Source organism: Molothrus ater, chromosome 11, assembly GCF_012460135.2.
Source record: "Molothrus ater isolate BHLD 08-10-18 breed brown headed cowbird chromosome 11, BPBGC_Mater_1.1, whole genome shotgun sequence".
Lineage (NCBI taxonomy): Eukaryota > Metazoa > Chordata > Aves > Passeriformes > Icteridae > Molothrus > Molothrus ater.
Genome location: NC_050488.2, coordinates 7090253 through 7110002, shown reverse-complemented (window position 1 = coordinate 7110002; position 19750 = coordinate 7090253). Strand labels below are relative to the sequence as shown.

The 19750-nt window shown below is 61.7% G+C and overlaps 3 protein-coding genes across 4 annotated transcripts in view; 2 read left to right on the top strand and 1 right to left on the bottom strand.

Annotated features, from left to right (window-relative positions):
- The window catches only part of TEX264 (testis expressed 264, ER-phagy receptor), a 39395-nt gene extending 36322 nt beyond the window's left edge, over positions 1-3073 (top strand). The window contains exon 6 of the mRNA XM_036391266.1: positions 2238-3073. Within this exon, the coding sequence (XP_036247159.1) occupies positions 2238-2542 (305 nt within the window). The 3' untranslated portion in view covers positions 2543-3073. The remainder of the gene's footprint in view (positions 1-2237) is intronic.
- A 2204-nt stretch (positions 3074-5277) lies between these two features.
- On the top strand, positions 5278-15750 carry GRM2 (glutamate metabotropic receptor 2). Of its 2 annotated transcripts, none has more exons than XM_036391263.2 (6): positions 5278-5365; positions 8227-8847; positions 10569-11406; positions 12083-13146; positions 14006-14180; positions 14658-15750. In XM_036391263.2, exons 2-6 carry the CDS (start codon positions 8389-8391, stop codon positions 14729-14731), a joined length of 2610 nt encoding a protein of 869 aa, XP_036247156.1. In that variant the 5' UTR covers positions 5278-5365; positions 8227-8388; the 3' UTR covers positions 14732-15750. The 2 variants fall into 2 exon arrangements, with proteins under 2 accessions (XP_036247156.1, XP_036247157.1); XM_036391264.1 differs by lacking the exon at positions 14658-15750 and having other exon boundaries at positions 12083-12923; positions 13027-13146; positions 14006-14112.
- A 7-nt stretch (positions 15751-15757) lies between these two features.
- Positions 15758-19289, bottom strand: RRP9 (ribosomal RNA processing 9, U3 small nucleolar RNA binding protein). The gene is made up of 15 exons (XM_036391194.2): positions 19209-19289; positions 18990-19072; positions 18655-18767; positions 18502-18575; positions 18342-18383; positions 18049-18175; positions 17731-17855; positions 17413-17505; positions 17215-17315; positions 16969-17103; positions 16775-16837; positions 16553-16698; positions 16386-16465; positions 16188-16261; positions 15758-16088 (listed from the first exon to the last, which is right to left on the bottom strand). The coding sequence occupies exons 1-15, from the start codon at positions 19287-19289 to the stop codon at positions 15983-15985; spliced, it is 1443 nt and encodes a 480-aa protein (XP_036247087.1). The 3' UTR covers positions 15758-15982.
- Positions 19290-19750: the final 461 nt, after the last annotated feature.

The following is a 19750-nucleotide window of genomic DNA, read 5'->3' as shown; positions in this document are numbered from 1 at the left end:
ATGTCCATGTCACCTCAGGCTACCAATTTGGCCAAATCAGATTATTTCTTCTTTTCAGATGACCACTAAAGACCTTGCAAGCCCTGATTTGTCTTCAAGGCTCAGGGTCTTCATCTCCCTTTCATCCCCCACAGCTCTCAGTTTTCCCAGAGACTCCCTGCTGACCCAGTGCCCTGCTGAGGTCCTGTCAGGTGGGACAGGACAGCATCTCCCACCTTTCTGCTGCCCACTCAGTGGCTGCTGTCCCCTTCAGCAAGCGCCTCGCTGCAGCGTGCACAACATCCTTTTTAACTTAGAGTAAATGTAGTTTCCATGTCCAGCTGCTCCCTGATGCTGCAGCAAAGGCAGTGTGTGTTAGTGGGCAGTGGTTTTTTTCCTCCTTTCCATGGGAGGGGTCACCTGGCATTGCCTGGGGAGGGGCCGAGGGCTCGGTTTGTGCCAGCTGCCCAAAGGGTTGCCAAGGTGAGAGAGTGGAGGCTCAGGTTCCTTTCCAGGATGAAGCCAAGATGCCATCCAGGTGGGATGAAGCAGTGGGTGCACTGTGTCTGTGGATCTTTTCTGGCTGCCCCTCATCCTGCTGCCACTGCTGGGTCCTGGGAGCAGCCGTCACTCAGGCGCAGGGCCGTGGGATGATGATGCTGCTGCTCAGGAGGCAGAGTTCTGCCATTTACAAGCAGCTCTGCTGGCAGCTGCCCAGGCTGGGAAGAAAAACAGCACAGAAAAAGGATTTAAGGATGTTTGGAAGGAAAGTTCCCTCCTTGGTGAATCTCCTTCAGGAGATCAGTGGCTGCCACCGAGCTGCAGGAGGGCAAGCAGCCCAGCCTTGGGCAGCCTGGCTGCAGGAGCTGGAGGAGGCTGGAAATGCCTGTGGAAACCCAAGGCAGCCCCATGCCAGCAGCTGAGGACGGAGCTGCACCAGCAGGAGCCAATGTGGAGAAGAGGGCTCTCCTCTCCCACCTAGGATGGTGATGACTGCAGAGAGGCTCCCCTTTGCCACTTCCCAGCCCTGTTGGTGGCAAGCCCCAGTCCTCCAGGAGTGCTGCTGCTGAGTGGGGCTCCTCCTGGTTTCCCTCCTGCTGTGGGGCATGATCCTCAGCAGGGGTGGTCAGTCCAGCATGGGTGGAGGTGCTGGGAAGTGACAGAGCCTGGCACTCACTTCCCACTGATACAAGGCAGGCAGGGAGGAGATAGAGCAGGGAGGGCCATGATGGAAGAGCCTGCCCAGCGTTTGCAGACATACCATAATTAACAATGAGGATCTGTGATGTCATAATAAACCACATGGATCTGTGATGTCATAGTTAACAATAATTAATGTTTAACAGGAGGGTTTTGTCTCCTGGCTGGTTGCTCTGGTAACAGCACCGAGCTGCTGGTCTCAATCTGACACGTTCCTCTCCTTGTGGACTCCTTAATTGTATTGTCGATGGAGCTAATGAGGCAGGGATCTGGGGAGGAGGAGCTGGGCCAAGGGGGCCACCTGGGCAGGCAGGGACAGCCCTGGGGGGCCTGGTCATGAGAGGGGGTGTGGATGGCAGCCAGGTCATGTGGAGAAGCACAGAATGAGCTGGGAAGGCTCCCCCCTATCCTTTGGCACCCCGAGACCTGCCTGCTGCTCCCCTGCCTGTCTTCACACTGCTGCCAGAGCTGCCAGCTGTGGGGCAGCTGTGGAGGGAGTGGGAGCAGCCTGTCAAGTGCTGAAGGCACCAGGATGACACAGGGGCTGAAGGCACCAGGATGACACACCATCCTCACCAGGATGCCCTGGCATGAGGCTGGACATCCATACCTGCTTCTGACAGCAGAACATCTGAGGATTTGTACTTGTACCATCATCCCCTTGAGTGCTTCAACAATGCTGCAGCTCCACATCACCCTCACAGCACAGTGTCCTTCCAGCTCTTTGTCTCATTCGCCAGAGACAGGCATGCATTCTCCCCAAGAAAGGGCTTAGAGGTCTTTGTTGTGTGCACGGGGAGCAGCTGTGGGGCCATGGTGTGGCCAGGTCAGGGTATGGCTGGAAGATGGTGTTTGTTTGGGGATTCCTGATTTCAGGGAGCAGTTTGAGCTCAGCCTGTGGTTGACCTGGTCACATCTCAATGGCACAGGAGGTGACAGGAGGTAGGAGCTGGTCCCTGATATCTCAGAGGCTTCTGGTGGCTTTGAAGGCTGTGGCCCCCATCCCCACTGCCTCCTTCCCACAGCATTCACTCTTCCCCATTCTCTCTCCATCCCAGGGGTCGACACCATGAGCGAGACGAGCTCCATCAGCGTGGAGGCCACAACTGACAGCAGGGACACCTCGGTGGCCACGTCCATCCTGCTGCCCTTGGCAGGCAGCCGCGGCCGGGAGGAGGCGGACACGCGCAGCGAGCACAGCTACAGCGAGTCGGGAGCCAGCGGCTCCTCCTTCGAGGAGCTGGACCTGGAGGCTGCCGGCGACGGGGAGGGAGCCCCGGGGCTGCTGCCTGACGTGGGCAGCCAGGAGCTCACAGACAAGTGGACCAAGGAGCCCATTGCTGCTGAGAGAGGAGAGGAGTGAAGAGAGACCCGGCTGCCTCACCTCCCACCGGGGTCTGAGTTACTGGGAACCAGTTGCCTTTCCCACCTCTTTCCTCTCCAGCCAAGAGATTTTGGCTGCTGATTCCCCCCAGGACCTGCTCTCCCTCTTTGCAGAAAGGGTGTTTGACTGTTTTTGGGGGTGCTGGGAGGTGTTGGGGGGGATTTCTGTGGTGCTTGGTGGCGCAGGGTTAGGTGCAGGCTGGGGGGACAGTGAAATGTATTTGCTGTGTGTGTGTCCAGGCACATGGCAGGATCCTTGCAGGTGTCTGGGGATGGTGGTGGATGTCAGAGATGTCCCCCCTCGTCTCTGCTGGTGCCCCTCTCACCCACAGCTTCTCTCTGCTGCACCACCACGTTTTCTAGCACCAAAGAGCTGTGAGTTGGGTCAGTTGGGTTTGTTCCCCTCTTCTCTTCCCCTTGCTGAACAATGGAAACATCCCGTGTAAATGTGGTCCTCCTGGCACTGCCACAGGCGCTTTGGGATCTGTAATAAAGTGGATGCTTTTCCTCACTGGTGCCTGGTGCATTGCTGACTTGTCCTTTGGCCAATTGTGCCATCCTGTCCCATGGTGGGGAGTGGGCTGTGGATGGGAGCTGCCCCCACAGCCCTCAGCTGAGACAAAGAGCTGCCCAGGGGCTCTGCATCCCTGCTGCTCAGGCTTTCTGCCTGCCTGAGCAACCCAGCAGGGCACAGGGGTCTGTGTCCAGCTTGTGCAAGCTGCAGGGGAAGGGAGGAAGGAAAGGTCCCAGCTGCTGTGCTGAGCTGGGCAGAGCTGGAGGGAGGTGGCATCCCCACTCCTCCTGGGAACCTGTGGAGAGTAAAACCAGTATAAAGCCAGATATAAAGCTGCTGCTAGGCCTCCTCCTCCTGGTGGCAGGGGACACCAGGCTGCCTGCACTGTGCCTCCCTGACATCTCATCTGTCTGTCCTGCTGCTGTGGAATGCAGGCAAGGAGGGCTGCCTGTGGTGGTCCCTGTTCCCTGTCTCTCAGCTTGGGACAAGGGAACAGCCTGGACATCATGGTCACGGTGCCACAGGGCAATGCCAGGTGCCAGAGCACCTGCTGAGTGCCCTTGGTGCCTCCAGCAGCCCAGGGATTGTTTCCTGGTGGTCAAACGTGGCAGCCCAAAACTGGGGCTGGGGGGGTGTCAGGGCCAGAGGAGGTCTGACTGTCTCTCCATGGTGGGAATGTGTCCTCCCTGGCTTGGAAAGGTCATGATTAGTCCTCAGCCAGTGATTGACATGAGATTGTTCATAAATATTTTGTGCTCTGAGTGATAAAATATTAAACTCCTCCAGCCCACATGGAAAAATATTGCTCTTCCTGGTGTTTATCTTTGTTGCTGGTTATTACAAAACTGCCAAGCCCCCTGAAATATTTATGCTTGGCTGAGGCTCCCAGGGGATTGGAGCCAGGCAGTGGATGGATACTGATGGTGCTTGTCCCCTAACCCCACTCAAGCTGGGCACCAGGGGGCTTTGCCATCATTTTGGAGCAGCAGCCAGTGCCAAGGTGTGTGTGAGGCTGGAGCCAGGACCCACCTGCTGGGGGAAAATGGGACCACGGCACTGCCACATCCCTTGGCACAGCAGAGCTCCTCCTCGTCACCTTGTCCACCCTGGCCTGCAGTGGTGAGCTCCCCCAGCCCAAGCACCCTCCTCTCCCCAGTGTCCCACGCTGTCTGTGCCAACAGTCTTGAAAGGACAGGGGCAGTGGGGTCTGGGGTCCTTGCCATGGATGTTCTGAGTTATCCCTCCCCAAACCAGGATTGCTGGGGGAAGGGAGTCCAGCAGTGTCTGACTCACTGCAGTGCCCTTAACCCACAGCCTGCGAGTGCAGAAGCTGGCAGAGGGGAAACTGAGGCACACGGTGGTGAGGTGGTTACTCAGGGCAGTGCCCAGAAGAACCCTTGTCCCCTGTGTCATCCCCTGTCCTGTTCCTGTCTCTGAGTGATGGAGCTCTGGGGATGCAGCACTGCAGGATCCTGGGCAGCTGAACAGCTCTAGGAAGAGTTTGGGCAATTGGTGGAGATCTGGGACACAGCCCTGCCCTGCCCGTGCCTCTTTTTGTGTGGCCCAAGGCCTTCCCCAGCTGGGTGCTTGGGCTGCCGGGGAGTGCTGGGGCTGTGTGGAATGCAGAGGTGGGCAGTGGGGTAATGCCAGGCACTTCAACTCCTCCCAAGGACTTGGGGAGCTGGGGGCAGGCCAGGCAAGGGGCGAAAAAAACGCTGGGGCATCAGCTTGTGGCTGTGGAACTGATCTGGGGCTGGGTCCCCTCTCACTGTCTGGGAATGAGCTGAGGGCTCTGGGGCCAGGGGAGCAGCTGCTGAGCTGTGCCCTGCCAGGTCTGCCGGCATGCAGAGCAGCTCCTGCCTGCTCTGGCCATGTCCTGCCTGCATCCTGATGATGCTCTGGCTCAGTCTGACCATCCCTTGCTGGACCTGGCTGTGTCTTGCCTGTATTTTACCTTCTCTGTCCATGTCCTGTGCGTGTCCTGTCCGTGCTCTGCCCGGACCTGGCCATCTGCCCCCGGCCTTGCCCCAGCCCCGGCCGTGCCCTGCCCGGCTCAGCCGGTGCCGGAGCGAGCGGGGGGCAGTTGGGGCGGCCCCGGGGGTGCCGCTGCCCACCGGGCCGGACCGGGGCGGGGGCCGGGGCCGGGCCGGGCGGGGGGCGGAGCGGCTCCGCTCTGCTGGGGCTGGCGGAGTGTCAGAGGCGGCGGCGGGAGGCGGTGGCAGCCGCAGCTCCGAGACAGCCGCGGCACCGGCACTGGCACCGGCTCCCGGCACAGTCCGCCGGGCCCAGGTAAGGGCTGCGGTCCCACCCCGGCGCTCCCATCGCCGTGACCTCGGTTCGTGCCGTGCCCCGGCGGCGCGTCTCCGTCTCCAGAGCCCCGGTGCCGGCGCTGGAGCCTCACGGAGACCGGCGAAACCCCGCTGCCGTCGGGGTCGCGCCACAGCGGGGCTCGGAGACCGGTGCCCAGTGCCGGGGCTCCCGGAGCTGCGGGACGAGAGCAGAGCACGGGCACGGGCACGGGCACGGGCACAGGCGGGGCCGGGGATGCGGGAGGTCGGGGTGAGCACCGGGGCTGCTCCCGCCGCTCACCCTTGCCCGGCGCAAGACGCAGAGCTCCGGGAGAGCAGCTTGGGGGGTTCTCGTTCCCCGGTGATCCGGCAGCCCCGAGCCCCGCAGTGGCGCTCAGCAGGACCCGCCGCTCCCGGCCGGGGCTGCCCGCCGGCACCGGGGCAGGGACGCGGGGTCACCTCCCGGCCCGGCGGGGACAGACCCCGGTCCCTGATGTTCCCCCGGGTCTCCTGTCCGGCTGTCCGGGCCGGGGAGAGCCGGGGCTTGGAGGGGGCTGTGAGTGCGCAGCCGGATCTCGGGGCGCGCTCGGGACGGGATGCGGGGCGGCCGCGGGGCGGGGGAGCGCCCCGGGGAGGCGGCTCGGCCCCGCGGGGTCTCGGGCGGGCAGCCCTTGAGCAGGGGACAGCCAGGGGCTTCTGGCAGAGCTCGGTGGTGGTAGGACCTCCGGGACCTCCGCGGGAGGCGACACTGTCCCTGCGCCCCCGCAGCACTGCCGCTCTCGCACACGGCCCAGGTGTCGCACGGCCCCTGGGATGCGGTGTCCCCCAGGTGTCGCACGGCCCCTGGGATGTGGTGTCGGAGGGGTCAGGGCTCCTGGCACGGGTGGGAAGCGCTCCGAGCACGGAGGAGTCGCGGGCCCTTCTCACGCACCCCACTCGCGGTGCGAGGAGAGGCTGCCCGCCGCTGGCAGGAGCTTCCCGCCGTTCCGTGGCTGTCGGGCTGGACTTGGCTCTGCCCTACCCCGTGCTTCAATTCCCCGGACGTTCTCCAGCGGTTCCCGCGGGATGTCAAACCCTCGGCACTGAACCAACCGAGAGGAGCAGCTGTGGGAATGGCGGGAGCCCTGCTCACTGTCCATCGTGGCTCGCTGCCGGGTGGGTGGTGGTTTGCCCTTCACAGCAGCTTGGCCTGAAGGTGCCTTTCATCTGCTGGGTCCTCTCAGCTGCCCCAAACGATCTGGACCACAGGAACCTGGGTTCCCAGTGCCACTGGACCCCTGTGCCAGGCTCAGCCTGCCACTGATGAGCTCCATCAATAATCCATGCGCCTGTGGCCTCTCCCCTGCTTGAGGGAACCCCGGGTCCCTTAGAAGCATTTGTTCCTTAAATAAGGCAGGGGCCCTTCCTTCTCTCACCTCCAAAGTCCTTCACACTGGGGGGTCAGGTAGGAGATGCCCTGAGACAGATGGGGACTCAGCAGCAGCAGACAGCACCTGAGAGCAGACACTTAGGGGCATGGAAGAAGAGGAGGAGGTCAGCTTGTGTCACCCCACCCTACCCCATTAGGCTCTGTGCCACACTGCTGCCTGCAGCCCCCTGGGCATCTCTGCCAGCTCTGGCTGCTGGAGGGCTCCCCCAGCACAGCCATCACCTGCCTGGGAGCAGCATGGGGGCATCAAGGGGTCCCCTCCTCCTGCTCAGGAAGAGCAGCCTCAGTATGGGCTGCAGGGAACTGCAAGGGCCAGCACTCCCTGGCATCCCCCTCCCACCCTCTGTGCCCCCACAAGCGCTGCTGGGCTGTGGAAGAGGCCGTGGTCCAGTCACAGCATCAGCAGCTTCCTGTTCCAGAGCAGCCAGAGGCTTCTGGACTGCCAAGGGGTCTCCTTCTCCCATGGTCCCTGAAATGCCAGTCCAGTGGGATTTCAGCAGTCAGCTTCAAATGGGAAACAAATCTCTCCTGTGATTTGGGAAAAGACAACCAATCTCGGAGGGGACTGCATCCTCTGCCAAAACAAGGCCTGCCTGCTGCAAAAGCCTTTGATTCCCCCGCGCCTCCGTGCTTTCTGCAGAGGGAGTCAGCAAACCTGGCTCTTACTTTCACTGAAATCTCTGAATTTAGTATACAGGGAAGGAAGGGGCGGTGGTGAGAGAACAGACTCTGAAGCACCGCGACTGCCAGAACCTGCGCCTTGCTGTGTGAGGGTGAAGCCAGTGGAGAGTCCCTGCTCCAGCCCGGTGCCACCAACAGCCCTGGGGGCAGCAGCAGCCCCATGGCTATGGGATGGAGATTAAAATACTGTGGGCACTGGGTTCTGTGGGCACGGTGGGCTCATGGCTGGCTGCTTTTGGCAGTGCTCTCAGCTGGAGGGTGGGATCTGTCTGCACCCCTGATGCTGCTGCGTGGGTCGGGGGCTCGGCTTGGAGCCGGCCTTGGCTCTGTCTGCCCAGCCTGGTCTCCCTGTGCCAGGTGACATCCTTGGCTCTTTCCCTCTGCGTGATATTTTAGGGCTGTCAAGCTGTCCCCCTGCAGGCTGTTCTGCCTGATGCTGCCAGAGGGGCCAGCTCTGTGCCCACCCTATGCCAGTGTGTCCCTGGGAGTGCTGAGGGGAGCCTTGTCCCTGTGGCCCTCCATGTGCCCTGGGATCTGTGCCACTTGTATGTGTCCTGGGGGTTCTGGGTCACTGTGGGAGCTATTGCACCTCTTTATCTTGCCTTTCAGCAGGGGATTTCTTCCTAAGGGCATCCCAGGTGGGGGGCACAGGCAGGCTCATGGCCTGGCTCTCCCATGCAGCACTGACTGTCCCTGTCCCTGTCATGCCTTGCATCTCGCAGACCCAGCAGCTTTTCCCTTTGCTTTTCCAGGTGCCGAGGGCTCTGCTGGGGTGGCACCACCTCTCTCCCACCAACACCACGCCGTGCCACCCCCCACCACCCAATGCCTGGGGACTGCCTGCCCTCGCCTTGACGGGTGGCAGCGGGTGACACGGGGTGGTGTGGGTCCCCCAGCCAGCACCAGCACACCCCATGGCGGTGCCCTTGGCCGCCTGGCTGGGGCTGATGCACCTGGCCACCTGTCTGGCTGCTGGGCACGGCATGGCTGGCAAGAAGGAGATCAGCATGGATGGGGACCTGGTGATTGGGGGCCTCTTCCCCGTCCATGAGAAAGGAGTGGGGAGTGAAGACTGCGGCAAGATAAATGAGCACCGGGGCATCCAGCGCCTGGAGGCCATGCTCTTCGCCCTGGACGAGATCAACAAGGACGGGAGCATCCTGCCAGGGGTGAAGCTGGGTGCTCACATCCTGGACACCTGTTCCAAGGACACCTATGCCCTAGAGCAGTCCCTTGACTTCGTCCGTGCCTCCCTTACCAGGGTGGATGGTTCTGAGCACATCTGCCCTGATGGCTCCTACGCTGTCCACGATGATGTTCCCACTGCCATCACCGGTGTCATCGGTGGCTCCTACAGTGACGTTTCCATCCAGGTATCTCCCAGGCAAGAGGGGCTTGGATGGGGCTGGGGTTTGAAGTGGGGGACGAGAGTAAAACCTTGGCAGCAGTGCAGTGATGCCACTGCCGGTGTGGCACAGGGAAGCTCACTCATCCCTCACAGTGATGCTCTGCCCCCTTCTCCAATGGGGAGGGAATGCTAGGTGGGCACCTGAACAAGCCATCTCTCTGTGGTTTTGGGGGATGTGCCCGGGGTCCCCTTGGGGGCTGCATGAATTCCCCAACACTTCACTAGCTGTAGGAGCCAAGCCTCACATGGGGACAGCTGTTTATTCCTCTCCTGGGTTCAAGGGAACAAGTGCAGCTCCTCAGTCCAGCTCATGTCTGGACTGTGCCAGACAGAGCAGACCAGTGAGGGGGCACTGTCCCCCTTTTCCCCCCCAGAGGTCAGCCCATAAGGTGCTGCAAGGGACATGCACCTCTGAGGGGCTCAGCCATAGGGCTGCCTGGCTAAGGCAGGGTGAGCTCAGAGGACAAGTGCTCCTGTGTCCCCAGTTATCCCACAGGAACAGGCACCTCAAGCTTCAAACCTGGCTGTGACCCTGGCTGGGGTGCATCTCAGTGTGGACCTGGAGGTTGGTTTCATCAGGGAGAAGAGCATCCCCTGAGGATGCAGGACTCAGCAGGACCAGCTGAGTCACAGGGGTGGCTGGTGGGCCACATGCTTGCTGAGATTTAATGAGTCCCCAGCGTGTGCCAGACTGTGTGTCCTGGTCCCTGGGGTCCCTGCCTCCCCCAGCATGGGGTGGAAGAAGCTGGGACTGTGCGATGAAGGCAGCATCCCAGCTCACCTGGGCACTTGTCCCTTCCCTTGCTGGGAACCCAGCATGTCCCCATGTCCCAGCCCTGGGCAGGCAGGTGTCAGCAGGGGCAGAATGTGGGCTGGCTGGGGAGCTCAGGGGGCACTGGAGGGGCATGGCAGGCTGGCAGCTCCCATGCATGGTGAGGACAGGCAGCAGCATCACTGTGCTCGGGGACACTCTTGCCATTAGGGGAATTTGTCTTCAAGATCATTTGTCCACGTTAATTAAGCCACATCTCCTGCCTGGGGAGCAGTGAGGCGTGGGCAGGCTTGGCAGCCCCGCTGGCACACCTGAGGTCCCCTTGCTGCCCCCAGAGCCTGGGTTTAACAGCCTCATTAGTGGGGATTTTTCCCCTTTGAAGCTAACGAGGGATTCTGCTGAGTGCTGGAAGGTGCCAGTCCCACTGAGCTCCTGATGTGGGATGCACAGGCGCCACTCCCATGACCCACTTCTGCAGCATCCCCCAGCCTGGTGGGAGGACTCTGACCTGGCTCCCAGCCCCTAGAATCCTTTCCCCCTGTGCTGTAGGGCTACCAGGCATCCTGGCTTTCTCCTTGCCATTGAGAATCTCCCACAGGTCACCTATGGCAGACTTTCTGCTTCTGTCCCCTCCCTGGACCTGAATTTCAGAGTGGAGTGCTTGAAACACTAAAAAAGTAAAAATAAAAATAAAGATAAATGAGCATGTCTGAGGGCTCAGGCACTCTGTGAATGTGCCATCCATTCTTGTCCAGTCCCTCCACAGATCAGGATGCTCTGGGTTGGGATGGTTGCTCCTCAGCAGGTTGTGTTTGGGAGCATCGTGCATCACTGGGTACAGGGCGGGGGTCCCCCCACAGGAATGTCCCTTGCTGGCCACCCCTTCAGGCACTCACCTCTCCTCCTGCATGCAGGTGGCCAACCTGCTGCGGCTCTTCCAGATCCCACAGATCAGCTATGCCTCCACCAGTGCCAAGCTCAGTGACAAGTCCCGCTATGACTACTTCGCCCGCACTGTCCCTCCAGACTTCTACCAAGCCAAAGCCATGGCAGAGATCCTCCGCTTTTTCAACTGGACCTACGTCTCCACTGTGGCCTCCGAGGGCGACTACGGGGAGACGGGGATCGAGGCCTTTGAGCAGGAAGCCCGCATGCGCAACATCTGCATCGCCACCTCGGAGAAGGTGGGGCGCTCCATGAACAAGAAGACCTACGATGGAGTGGTGCGGGCTCTGCTGCAGAAGCCCAATGCCAGAGTGGTCGTGCTGTTCACCCGAAGTGAAGATGCCCGGGAGCTGCTGGCAGCTGCCCAGAGAGCCAACGTGTCCTTCATGTGGGTGGCCAGTGATGGGTGGGGAGCCCTGGAGAGCGTGGTGGCCGGCAGCGAAGCAGTGGCCGAGGGAGCCATCACCATAGAACTGGCAGCCTACCCCATCAAGGAGTTCGCTTCCTACTTCCGTAGCCTCCACCCCTACAATAACAGCCGAAATCCCTGGTTCCGGGAGTTTTGGGAGCAGAAGTTTAAGTGCAGCTTCCACACGCAGGACTGTAGCCGGTACTCCCTCAAGACAGGCAAGTTTGAGCCAGAGTCCAAGATCACGTTTGTGGTCAATGCAGTCTATGCCATGGCTCACTCTCTGCACAACATGCACCGGACGCTGTGCCCCAACTCCACCAAGCTCTGTGATGCCATGAAGCCTGTCAATGGCAAGAGGTTTTACAAGGACTTTATACTCAATGTTAATTTTGATGGTGAGTCCAAAGTGGAGATGGGGTTTGGCTGCCAAACTGGAAAGGGATGGGTGGAGGATAGGAACAAGGAGGCCCAAATTTGACCCAAAACCCTCCAGTTCCTCCAGCCTGCCTGCACCCAGGGCTGTGGTTGTCCTGAGGTGCCAACAGCCAGCCCACCATCATCATTGGGAGGCAATCTAGGCCTTCTGTTCCCAGTGGAAACATGTGGAGAAGCTGTGGACCAGCCCCACCCAGCCCCAGGGACCCTCAAGAACAGGGGTCCTTGCAACCATCATGATTTATTCACATTTCAGGGATTAGACTGGTGGGATACCCTTGATCAGGGACCCATGCAGTTTGGGGTGATTAGAAGCATGTCCTCTGTGACTTGGGCTGAGGATGTCTTGGCTATCAGGAGTCACTGAGAGCCATGGAGGCTGCACAACCACCCTCTGCCCCTGCAGAGCTGGCTGGGGCTCACAGGCTCTCAGACAGGTGGGTAGTTCTCCACCTTTGCTTTCCTGCCCCTGACATGTGCACAGGCAGCAGGGATGGGAGTGAAGGCAGGAAACAGGTTGGGCATTTTCCTGTGGCCATGGTGGGATGTGACCCTTTGGATGAGCCCTGCCTCGAGGCTGGAGTGAGTGTTCTCCTGCCCTGGGGCAGTGACTGTCTCCCCTTCTCCTCCCTGCAGCTCCTTTCAGGCCAGCAGACACGGAGAGCGTCGTTCGGTTTGACCGCTACGGTGACGGCATCGGGCGCTACAACATCTTCAACTACCACCACGTGGACGGGCGGTACCGGTACCAGAAAGTGGGCTACTGGGCAGAGGGGCTCATGCTGGACACCAGCCTCATCCCCTGGGCTGAGACCTCCATTCCTGTGTCCCAGTGCAGTGACCCCTGCAAGAAAAATGAGATCAAGAGCATGCAGCCCGGAGACATTTGCTGCTGGATCTGCATCCCCTGCCAGCCCTACGAGTACCTGCTGGATGAGTTCACCTGCATGGACTGCGGTCTTGGTTACTGGCCCAATGAGACCCTGAATGGCTGCTACGAGCTGCCCCAAGAGTACATCCGCTGGAAAGATGTCTGGGCCATCGGTCCCGTCACTATCTCTTGCCTGGGCTTTATCTCCACCCTCTTTGTTATTGGGGTCTTCGTGAAGAACAACGACACTCCCATCGTGAAGGCCTCTGGACGAGAGCTGTGCTACATTCTGCTGACTGGGGTGCTCATGTGCTACAGCATGACCTTCATCTTCATCGCCAAGCCCTCCACCGGGGTGTGCACGCTGCGGCGCCTGGGGCTGGGCACCTCCTTCGCCGTCTGCTACTCGGCCCTCCTGACCAAGACGAATCGCATCGCCAGGATCTTCAGCGGGGTGAAGGAGGGCGTCCAGCGCCCCCGCTTCATCAGCCCAACGTCACAGGTGGTCATCTGCATGGCCCTCATCTCCTGCCAGCTGATCATCGTCATCATCTGGCTGCTGGTGGAGACCCCTGGCACAGGCAAGGAGACTGAGCCTGACAAGAGGTACATTGTCACCCTCAAGTGCAACAACCGTGACTCCAACATGCTCATTTCGCTCACCTATAATGTCCTCTTGATTGTCCTCTGCACGGTCTACGCCTTCAAGACGCGGAAATGTCCTGAAAACTTCAACGAGGCCAAGTTCATTGGGTTCACCATGTACACGACCTGCATCATCTGGCTGGCCTTCCTGCCCATCTTCTACGTGACCTCCAGCGACTACCGTGTAAGAGCTGGAGCTCTGAGGGGCTCTGACAGGGCTTGATCTAAGTGGTCCTGGAGATCTGGGCCATGCAGGGTCCATGATTAGGAGACGCATGGGCCTGGGGAAGGGTCTGCATCCACACACCTGGTGATGGTCATCTTTGCACTGGGTAATTCAGGACCAGGTGAAGGGTCCTGAAGGGCTGTGGCTAATGGGGCAATGAGTCCTGGAGAGAGGACCTGCCCCTCTCCCTCCTTTGCTAGGATGAGGATGGGAAATGGTCCTGAGACCTCCAGAGATCCCCCATAGCCATGACTATCATGGAGCAATGATTAGTCATCCTTCAGCCTGGTGACACAACAGCATGAGACAGCCCCTGGCTCATCCAGACACCACAGCCCAGGGCATGAATGCCAGCCCCAGGGCGAGCCTGGTCCCTGGGCTGGAAGCAGGGCCAGGAACTGGGTAGCATGGGGTGCATCCTGGCACGGACAACCAAATACGTGGGTCTTGAGGAGTTGGTGTGGGCAGTTAGTCAGGGGCTTCCAGAGAGGACCTGCAGCCCCAGAGGGAGTGGGCACCGGGGTGGGGGAGTGCAGGCTCTGGCCCTGGGCAGTGCCAAAAAGCAGCATGTGGGCAGGGCTGGGGTGCACCTGCTTTGCAGGGGCCACTTGTCCCCACCAGGGCAGTGTCCACACTCTGCCCATGGGTCTCCTGCAGGACCACCCTGACAGAGGGATGGGGTGTGGGGTGGAATGTGCCTGCAGGATGCAGCCTGTGCCCAGTGGGGCCAGCCAGTGCCACAGCATGGGCTTCATCCTGCCCTGCTTGGGGCAGAGGGCTGACGGGTGGAGCACCTGATGCCCACCCCTGTCTCCAGGTCCAGACCACCACCATGTGCATCTCGGTGAGCCTCAGCGGCACCGTGGTCCTCGGCTGCCTCTTCACCCCCAAGCTGCACATCATCCTCTTCCAGCCGCAGAAGAACGTGGCCAGCCACCGCGTGGGCACCGCTCGGTTCAGCGTGGCAGCAGCCAGCTCCAGCCAGTCCCACGGTGAGCACGCTGGGGCTGGGGCAGGGCTGGGGGACAGCAGCCCTTTCCTGCTGGGGGGTGTGTGTGGGCACCCCAGCATGGGCTCCTGAAGAAAAGGGGGGTGTGGGGTAGGGCAAAGCGGGAAATGGGGGGAAATGGTGGATGTGTCCCCAGGGGCTCTTCCCTGTCCTCTGTCCCAGTGCCTCATCTCCCAGCACAGCACAGCTGCCAGAGGGGTACTGCTCCTGCGGGGCTCTCATTGCTCTGAGGGGACACTCTCCACCCCAACACAGGGAGTTCAGCTGCCCCCAGGTGCCTGTCACTACCCGAGGCACTCTCCCCTTTAGCTTCAGGGAATAGGACTACCCTGGGCACCTGGGGGGACATGGCCATCCTGGGCACCCACCACCCCAACTCCCTGGGCACCACAGCCATGGGATGCTGGGCAGTGCTGCTGCCAGACCCCAACCCAGCCCTGACTGCTTCCTTCTTGTGCAGGCTCAGCCTCGCCATACGTGCCCACGGTGTGCAATGGCCGTGAGGTGGTGGATTCCACAACATCATCCCTGTGAAGGACGGGGGGGCCAGGCTGTGGTGCTGCCACAGAGCACCCCCACTGCTCCCCAGGGAGAGCAGTGCCCGCAGCACGGCCTGCTGAGGTGCCAGGTGCAGCCGGGAGGCTCAGTCCCTGCCCCAGCACGAGCTACACATCCCACATGTCGGGTCATGGTACGTGTCACCCTACCCTTGCACTGAGCCACCTTACATGTGCCCTGTCCTCCACACCCTGCACTGAGCCATGGTTGAACATCCCCCTCCCTGAGCTGAGCCACGGCGCACGTCCCCAGGTCCCCAGCACTGAGCCATGGCACGTCCCTCTGCGTCACCTGCACTGAGCCACGTGCCCCCACAGCCCTGCACTGAGCCATGGTGAATGTCCCCATGTCCCCCAGCCCTGCATTGAGCCGTGGTGCACATGGCACGGACCTCGCACTGAGCTGTGCACAAATACCCTGTCCCTGTCCCTTGCACTGAGCCCTGGTGCAGACACATCCCCTGCCCCTTGTCCCCAGCCCCCGGGCACACCTCCACTCCCTCTCAAGCCACGTTCCACCTCCTGCTTTTGGCTTGCACCAATCCCACTCCCTTGCTGTGGTGCCACACACTGCCCTCGCCCCAAAGCCCACCCAGCTTCCCAGTGATGCCTTTCCCATCACGCCCTGTGCCAAGCCTTGGACCAATCACCCTTTCCCCAGTGCTTTGCATTTTCATGTTTTCCTCCTGGTTTTGGCCTCAAGAGAGCCACCGAGTGTGGCTGGGCTGGGCCTAAGCCTCTCCCCATTGCTTCCCTCACTGGGTGTGGCGCTTCTCATCCCATACTGGGACAGGGCAGGAGTGGGGGCAGACAAATTCCTGCTGACTCCAGCCCCTGCAGAGCCCGGGGGGGGGGCATTGGAGGCTCAGGGCAAGCAACAGGACCCAGGTATTTGAGCCCAACCAAGTTTTTAACAGTAGACTTTTTCTGTGAACAAAAGTGTGATTTTCTTTTTTTTTTTGTAATTTATGTAAATAAAGTGGTTTTGGTGTTGTTTTTTTTTTTACAAAATGGATTGTTCCATAGCTCAGGTACAGCGAAACCTGAGAGAAGGGAACTGACCCTCGCAGAGGGCAGAGCCACATCAAGACATAGGGGCCAGCAGAATCAGGGGCCTTGTGACAAGCCCCAGTCACATCCTGCAGAGCACAGAGGTGGCTGCACCAAGGATGGGGGGCACAGCTCCAGGGACAGAATGACCTGCTCCAGTGGCTCCAGGGACAGAGGGCTAGGAGCTGCCAGGGGATTCAGGGCTGGAAGCTGTGGTCTTCTGCTTCAGGGGGACGATGCAGATACTGTTTTTGGCTTCTTTGATTCTCCACCACCGTCCCAGCCTGTGGGTGAGAGAGATGGGGGGGGTCACCCTCCAACAAGACCCCGAGGAGAGGGAAGCTGCACCTGCAGGCAGCTACACCAGGGAGGGGGGACAGTACCGGTGCTCCTGCCCGATGCCAGCCACCAGGAAATCACCAGCTGCTGAGAACTTGAGGCTGTTGACAAAACCCACCTGGAGGGGACAGGGCAGGGTGAGGGGCTCCCACAGGCTTCTCCTGCTGCCCAGGAAGGGCAGTCCCTGCTGAGAGACCCTCCAACCCAGCTCCAGAAGTCCCAACCTGCCCATCCATCCATACCAAGGGGATGTCCAAGAGGTGCTCCAGCTTCCGAAATCCTTCACCACACTTCCAGAGCTTCACACTGCCGCTGTGGGACCCTGGGGCGCAGAGAGGAGCCTGTCATGCACCCCTGCCCAGGGATGGGAGCAGGACTGGCTTCCCCCCCAGGCTGCCACCCCACACACCTGTGGCCAGGAGGTCACTGTTGCGCAGGGCAGCCACGGCTGAGATCCAGCAGGGCTGCTGCAAGCCCTCAGTGCCCTGCTCACCGTGCGCCTGCCGAGCCAGCGCCAGCGGCTTCTTCTTCGTCAGCCCCCACAGGGCTAAAGACCTGCAGGGATGTGAGGGATGAGGGGGCTGAGGGGGCACCCTGCCCACCCCAGGCATCAGCCTGGCCCCGTGCTCACCCATCATCTGCACCAGACACCATGTGCTCCTCGTTGATGAGCTGGATACAGTCGATGGAGCCCCTGCGAAGAGAACAGGTCACGGTCAGCAGTTACAGGTGTGCTTTGGGATCCTGCAGGGCACCTGGCACCCACACAGCACTGCCCCAGCTGGACACACCTGCCCACAGCCCCCTCTGCCACCCTGGACCTACTGGTGCCCAGAGAAGACGAGCTGTGACTCCTCAGGGATTTTCCAGAGCCGCACGGTGCCGTCCCGTCCCCCCGCTGTCACACAGCACTCCCGGCTCAGGCTGTCCAGCCCTGTGATGATGTCCTGGTGTCCAAATCTGCACAAGGACATGACAAAAAGCTGTGGCAAACAGGGCCCTCTGCCCCCTCACTCCTCAGGGCTGCTGGGCACCCCTTGGAGGGGTCAGTGAGATTTCCCCAGGTCTTACAGGGTCTCCACGTATGCGTTCTCAGCCACGTCCCAGACCTTGACGCAGCGGTCATGGGAAGCGCTGTACAGCTGGTGTGTGCCCTTTCGGAAGGACAGGCCCTGGGACAGACGGACAGACACGGCACAGCAATGAGGATGCCCAGCAAGACACAATTGCCTGGCCCCACAGGCACTGTGCCCAACGCCCCCAGCTCACCGAGACGGCGTCGCGGTGCCCCGTGAAGATGTGCAGGCGCTTGCAAGTGGCTGCATCCCAGATCATGATCAGCTTGTTCCTGTCTCCTGTAGCCTGGCAGGCAGCAGGGGACACCTGAGACCTGCCCCCTGGAGACCCACAGCCCACCCCTGCCTCCACTCCCCCTCCACGGGCTTTGGCTGTCCCAGGGACCCATTCCTGACCCAGCAGGGATAGGGGCTCCTTTAACCCAGCAAGGCACATCTGGGCATGAGGCTGTACCCCCAGGATCCAGGGAGAACACTCCCCAGGGCCATCTCTCCACCCCTGTGCCCATACCAGGTACTTGCCGTCCGATGAAATGGCCATGCAAAGGACCTGGGACGCGTGCCCCATGTGCCGCTCCTCCGTGCCCTTCTTCCCCCCGGGCACCACGCACAGCCTCTTCCCACTGTCCACCTCCCCTGCAGGAAAATCGTCACAATCACCCTCTGGGAGCCTCCCACCACTCCCTAAAGTGTCAATGAGCCTTCCACAGAGCCTGGAATTATGCGCAATCTAAGAATAGCCAAGGGCCAAGCCACCTCAGAGGGCACCCGGGTCCCTGCAGGGGTTGGGCTTGGCAGCAGCCAGTCACAGCCCCAGGTGAACACTTGCATTTGATGAGGGAGCCATCCTTGGAAGCAGAAAAAATGAATCTGTCATCAGGAGAGACGACGAGGCAGGTAACGGGCAGCTGGTGTCCCCGCAGCACACGGATCTTGGCTGGATCTGGAGGCTGTACCTGCAGGAAGAGCAGGATGTGAGCTGGGCTGCCCAGGACCCTTCCCCAGGCCCAGGAGCACCCCAGCACAGCACCCTGACTTCGCCAGGGAGAAGGGCTGTAGCGTGCTGGCCGTGCCTTAGTATCCCCTAGGCTGGCACCGGCAGTCTGGCACCCCGGCACTCACATCTTTGGCGACCAGGCGCTGCAGCCGGCCTCTCTGCTCCAGCTGGGGAAGAAGGGGGACGTTCAGCAGAGGGGGTGGCCTCAGTCCCGGTCCCGCGGGAATGGGACAGAGCCCGCTGCCGCCAAGGGGACCGAGAGGCCGCGCCCGCCTCCCCGCTCACCACGTCCTCCTTCAGGCGGTCGCCGATGAGATCCGCCGGCTCGAGCTCCTCCTCGTCCTCCGCCCGCTCCTCCTCTGCGGCGGGACAGTGCGTGAGGGTCGGGCTCACCGCCCGGGGCCGCCCCGCGGGGCACCGGCGCCGGGCGGGACTCACCGAGCTGCCGGAGCTCCTCCAGGTACTGCTTGGCCAAGCGCAGCTTCTTCTCCTGCGGCGTCTCCTCCACCTCCTCCTCCGCTGCCTCTCGCCGCCGCCGCCCCAACAACGGGCTGCGGGGACACGTGTGCGTGAGCATCGGTACGGGCACCCCGCAGGTACCGGCACAGCCCCCGTTACAGGCATCCCCTGGTCTGACATCCCCTCTACAGGAATCCCCGGTCAGACAACCCCTCCGGTACAGGCATCCCCCGGTCCGGGATCTCTCCGGTACAGGCATCCCCCGGTACCGGCGCCCCGCCGCGGTAGCGGCACTCCCCAGGCGCAGCCCTTACCTCTCTGTCTCGGAGTCGCTGGACACTTCCTCGTCGGCGGGCCGACCGGTCGTCGCCCGCGGTCTCCCATCGGCGCCCGGTGCCTGCGGAACAAAATGGGGCTATCGACGGGACGGGAATGGGGATGGGGACGGGCGCAGCGAAAGCCCCACGGCGGCGACCCCGGCGAGGCAGCCCTTCCTCGCCCGCCTCCCTGTCTCCCTCCAGCCCGGTCCTTACCGCCGGCCGTGGCCGCCGTCGCGCCGCCGCCCCGCGCGGGGCCTTGGCCCGCCTGCCGCCCGCCGCCGCCGCCGCCGCCATGCTGCCGCCGCACGTGGGCGCCCCCGGCCGCCACCGGGGCTCAGGCCACGCCCCCTACAGCGCCTATTGGCTGTGGCCGGCAGAATCCCGCCTCCCATTGGCCCCGCGGCACCGCCTCCCGGTCCCGGAAGCGCACCCTGCCCTGTCCCGGTCCGACGGCCGCGCTGTCACTCGAGCGTGACGTCACGCACCAGCCCCGCCCTCTGCCTATAACCACGCCCTCATTGTTTGGCCACGCCCCTGCCGCTGCCCCGCCGGTGCCGGGGGTCCCTGCGCCCAGGATCGGCCACTCGTGCCGGGGACCCGCTGCCCCGGAGCGGCTGTCAGAGCCCCAGGGCCCCCAGCGCTGCATCCTCTGCCCCCATGGCCCTTCGGGCACAGTCCTGCAGCTGGCAGCCCCCGTGGTGACAGTGACAGTGGGTTGGTGCTTCCGAAACCACGATCAGCTCGTTCTGTCCCTC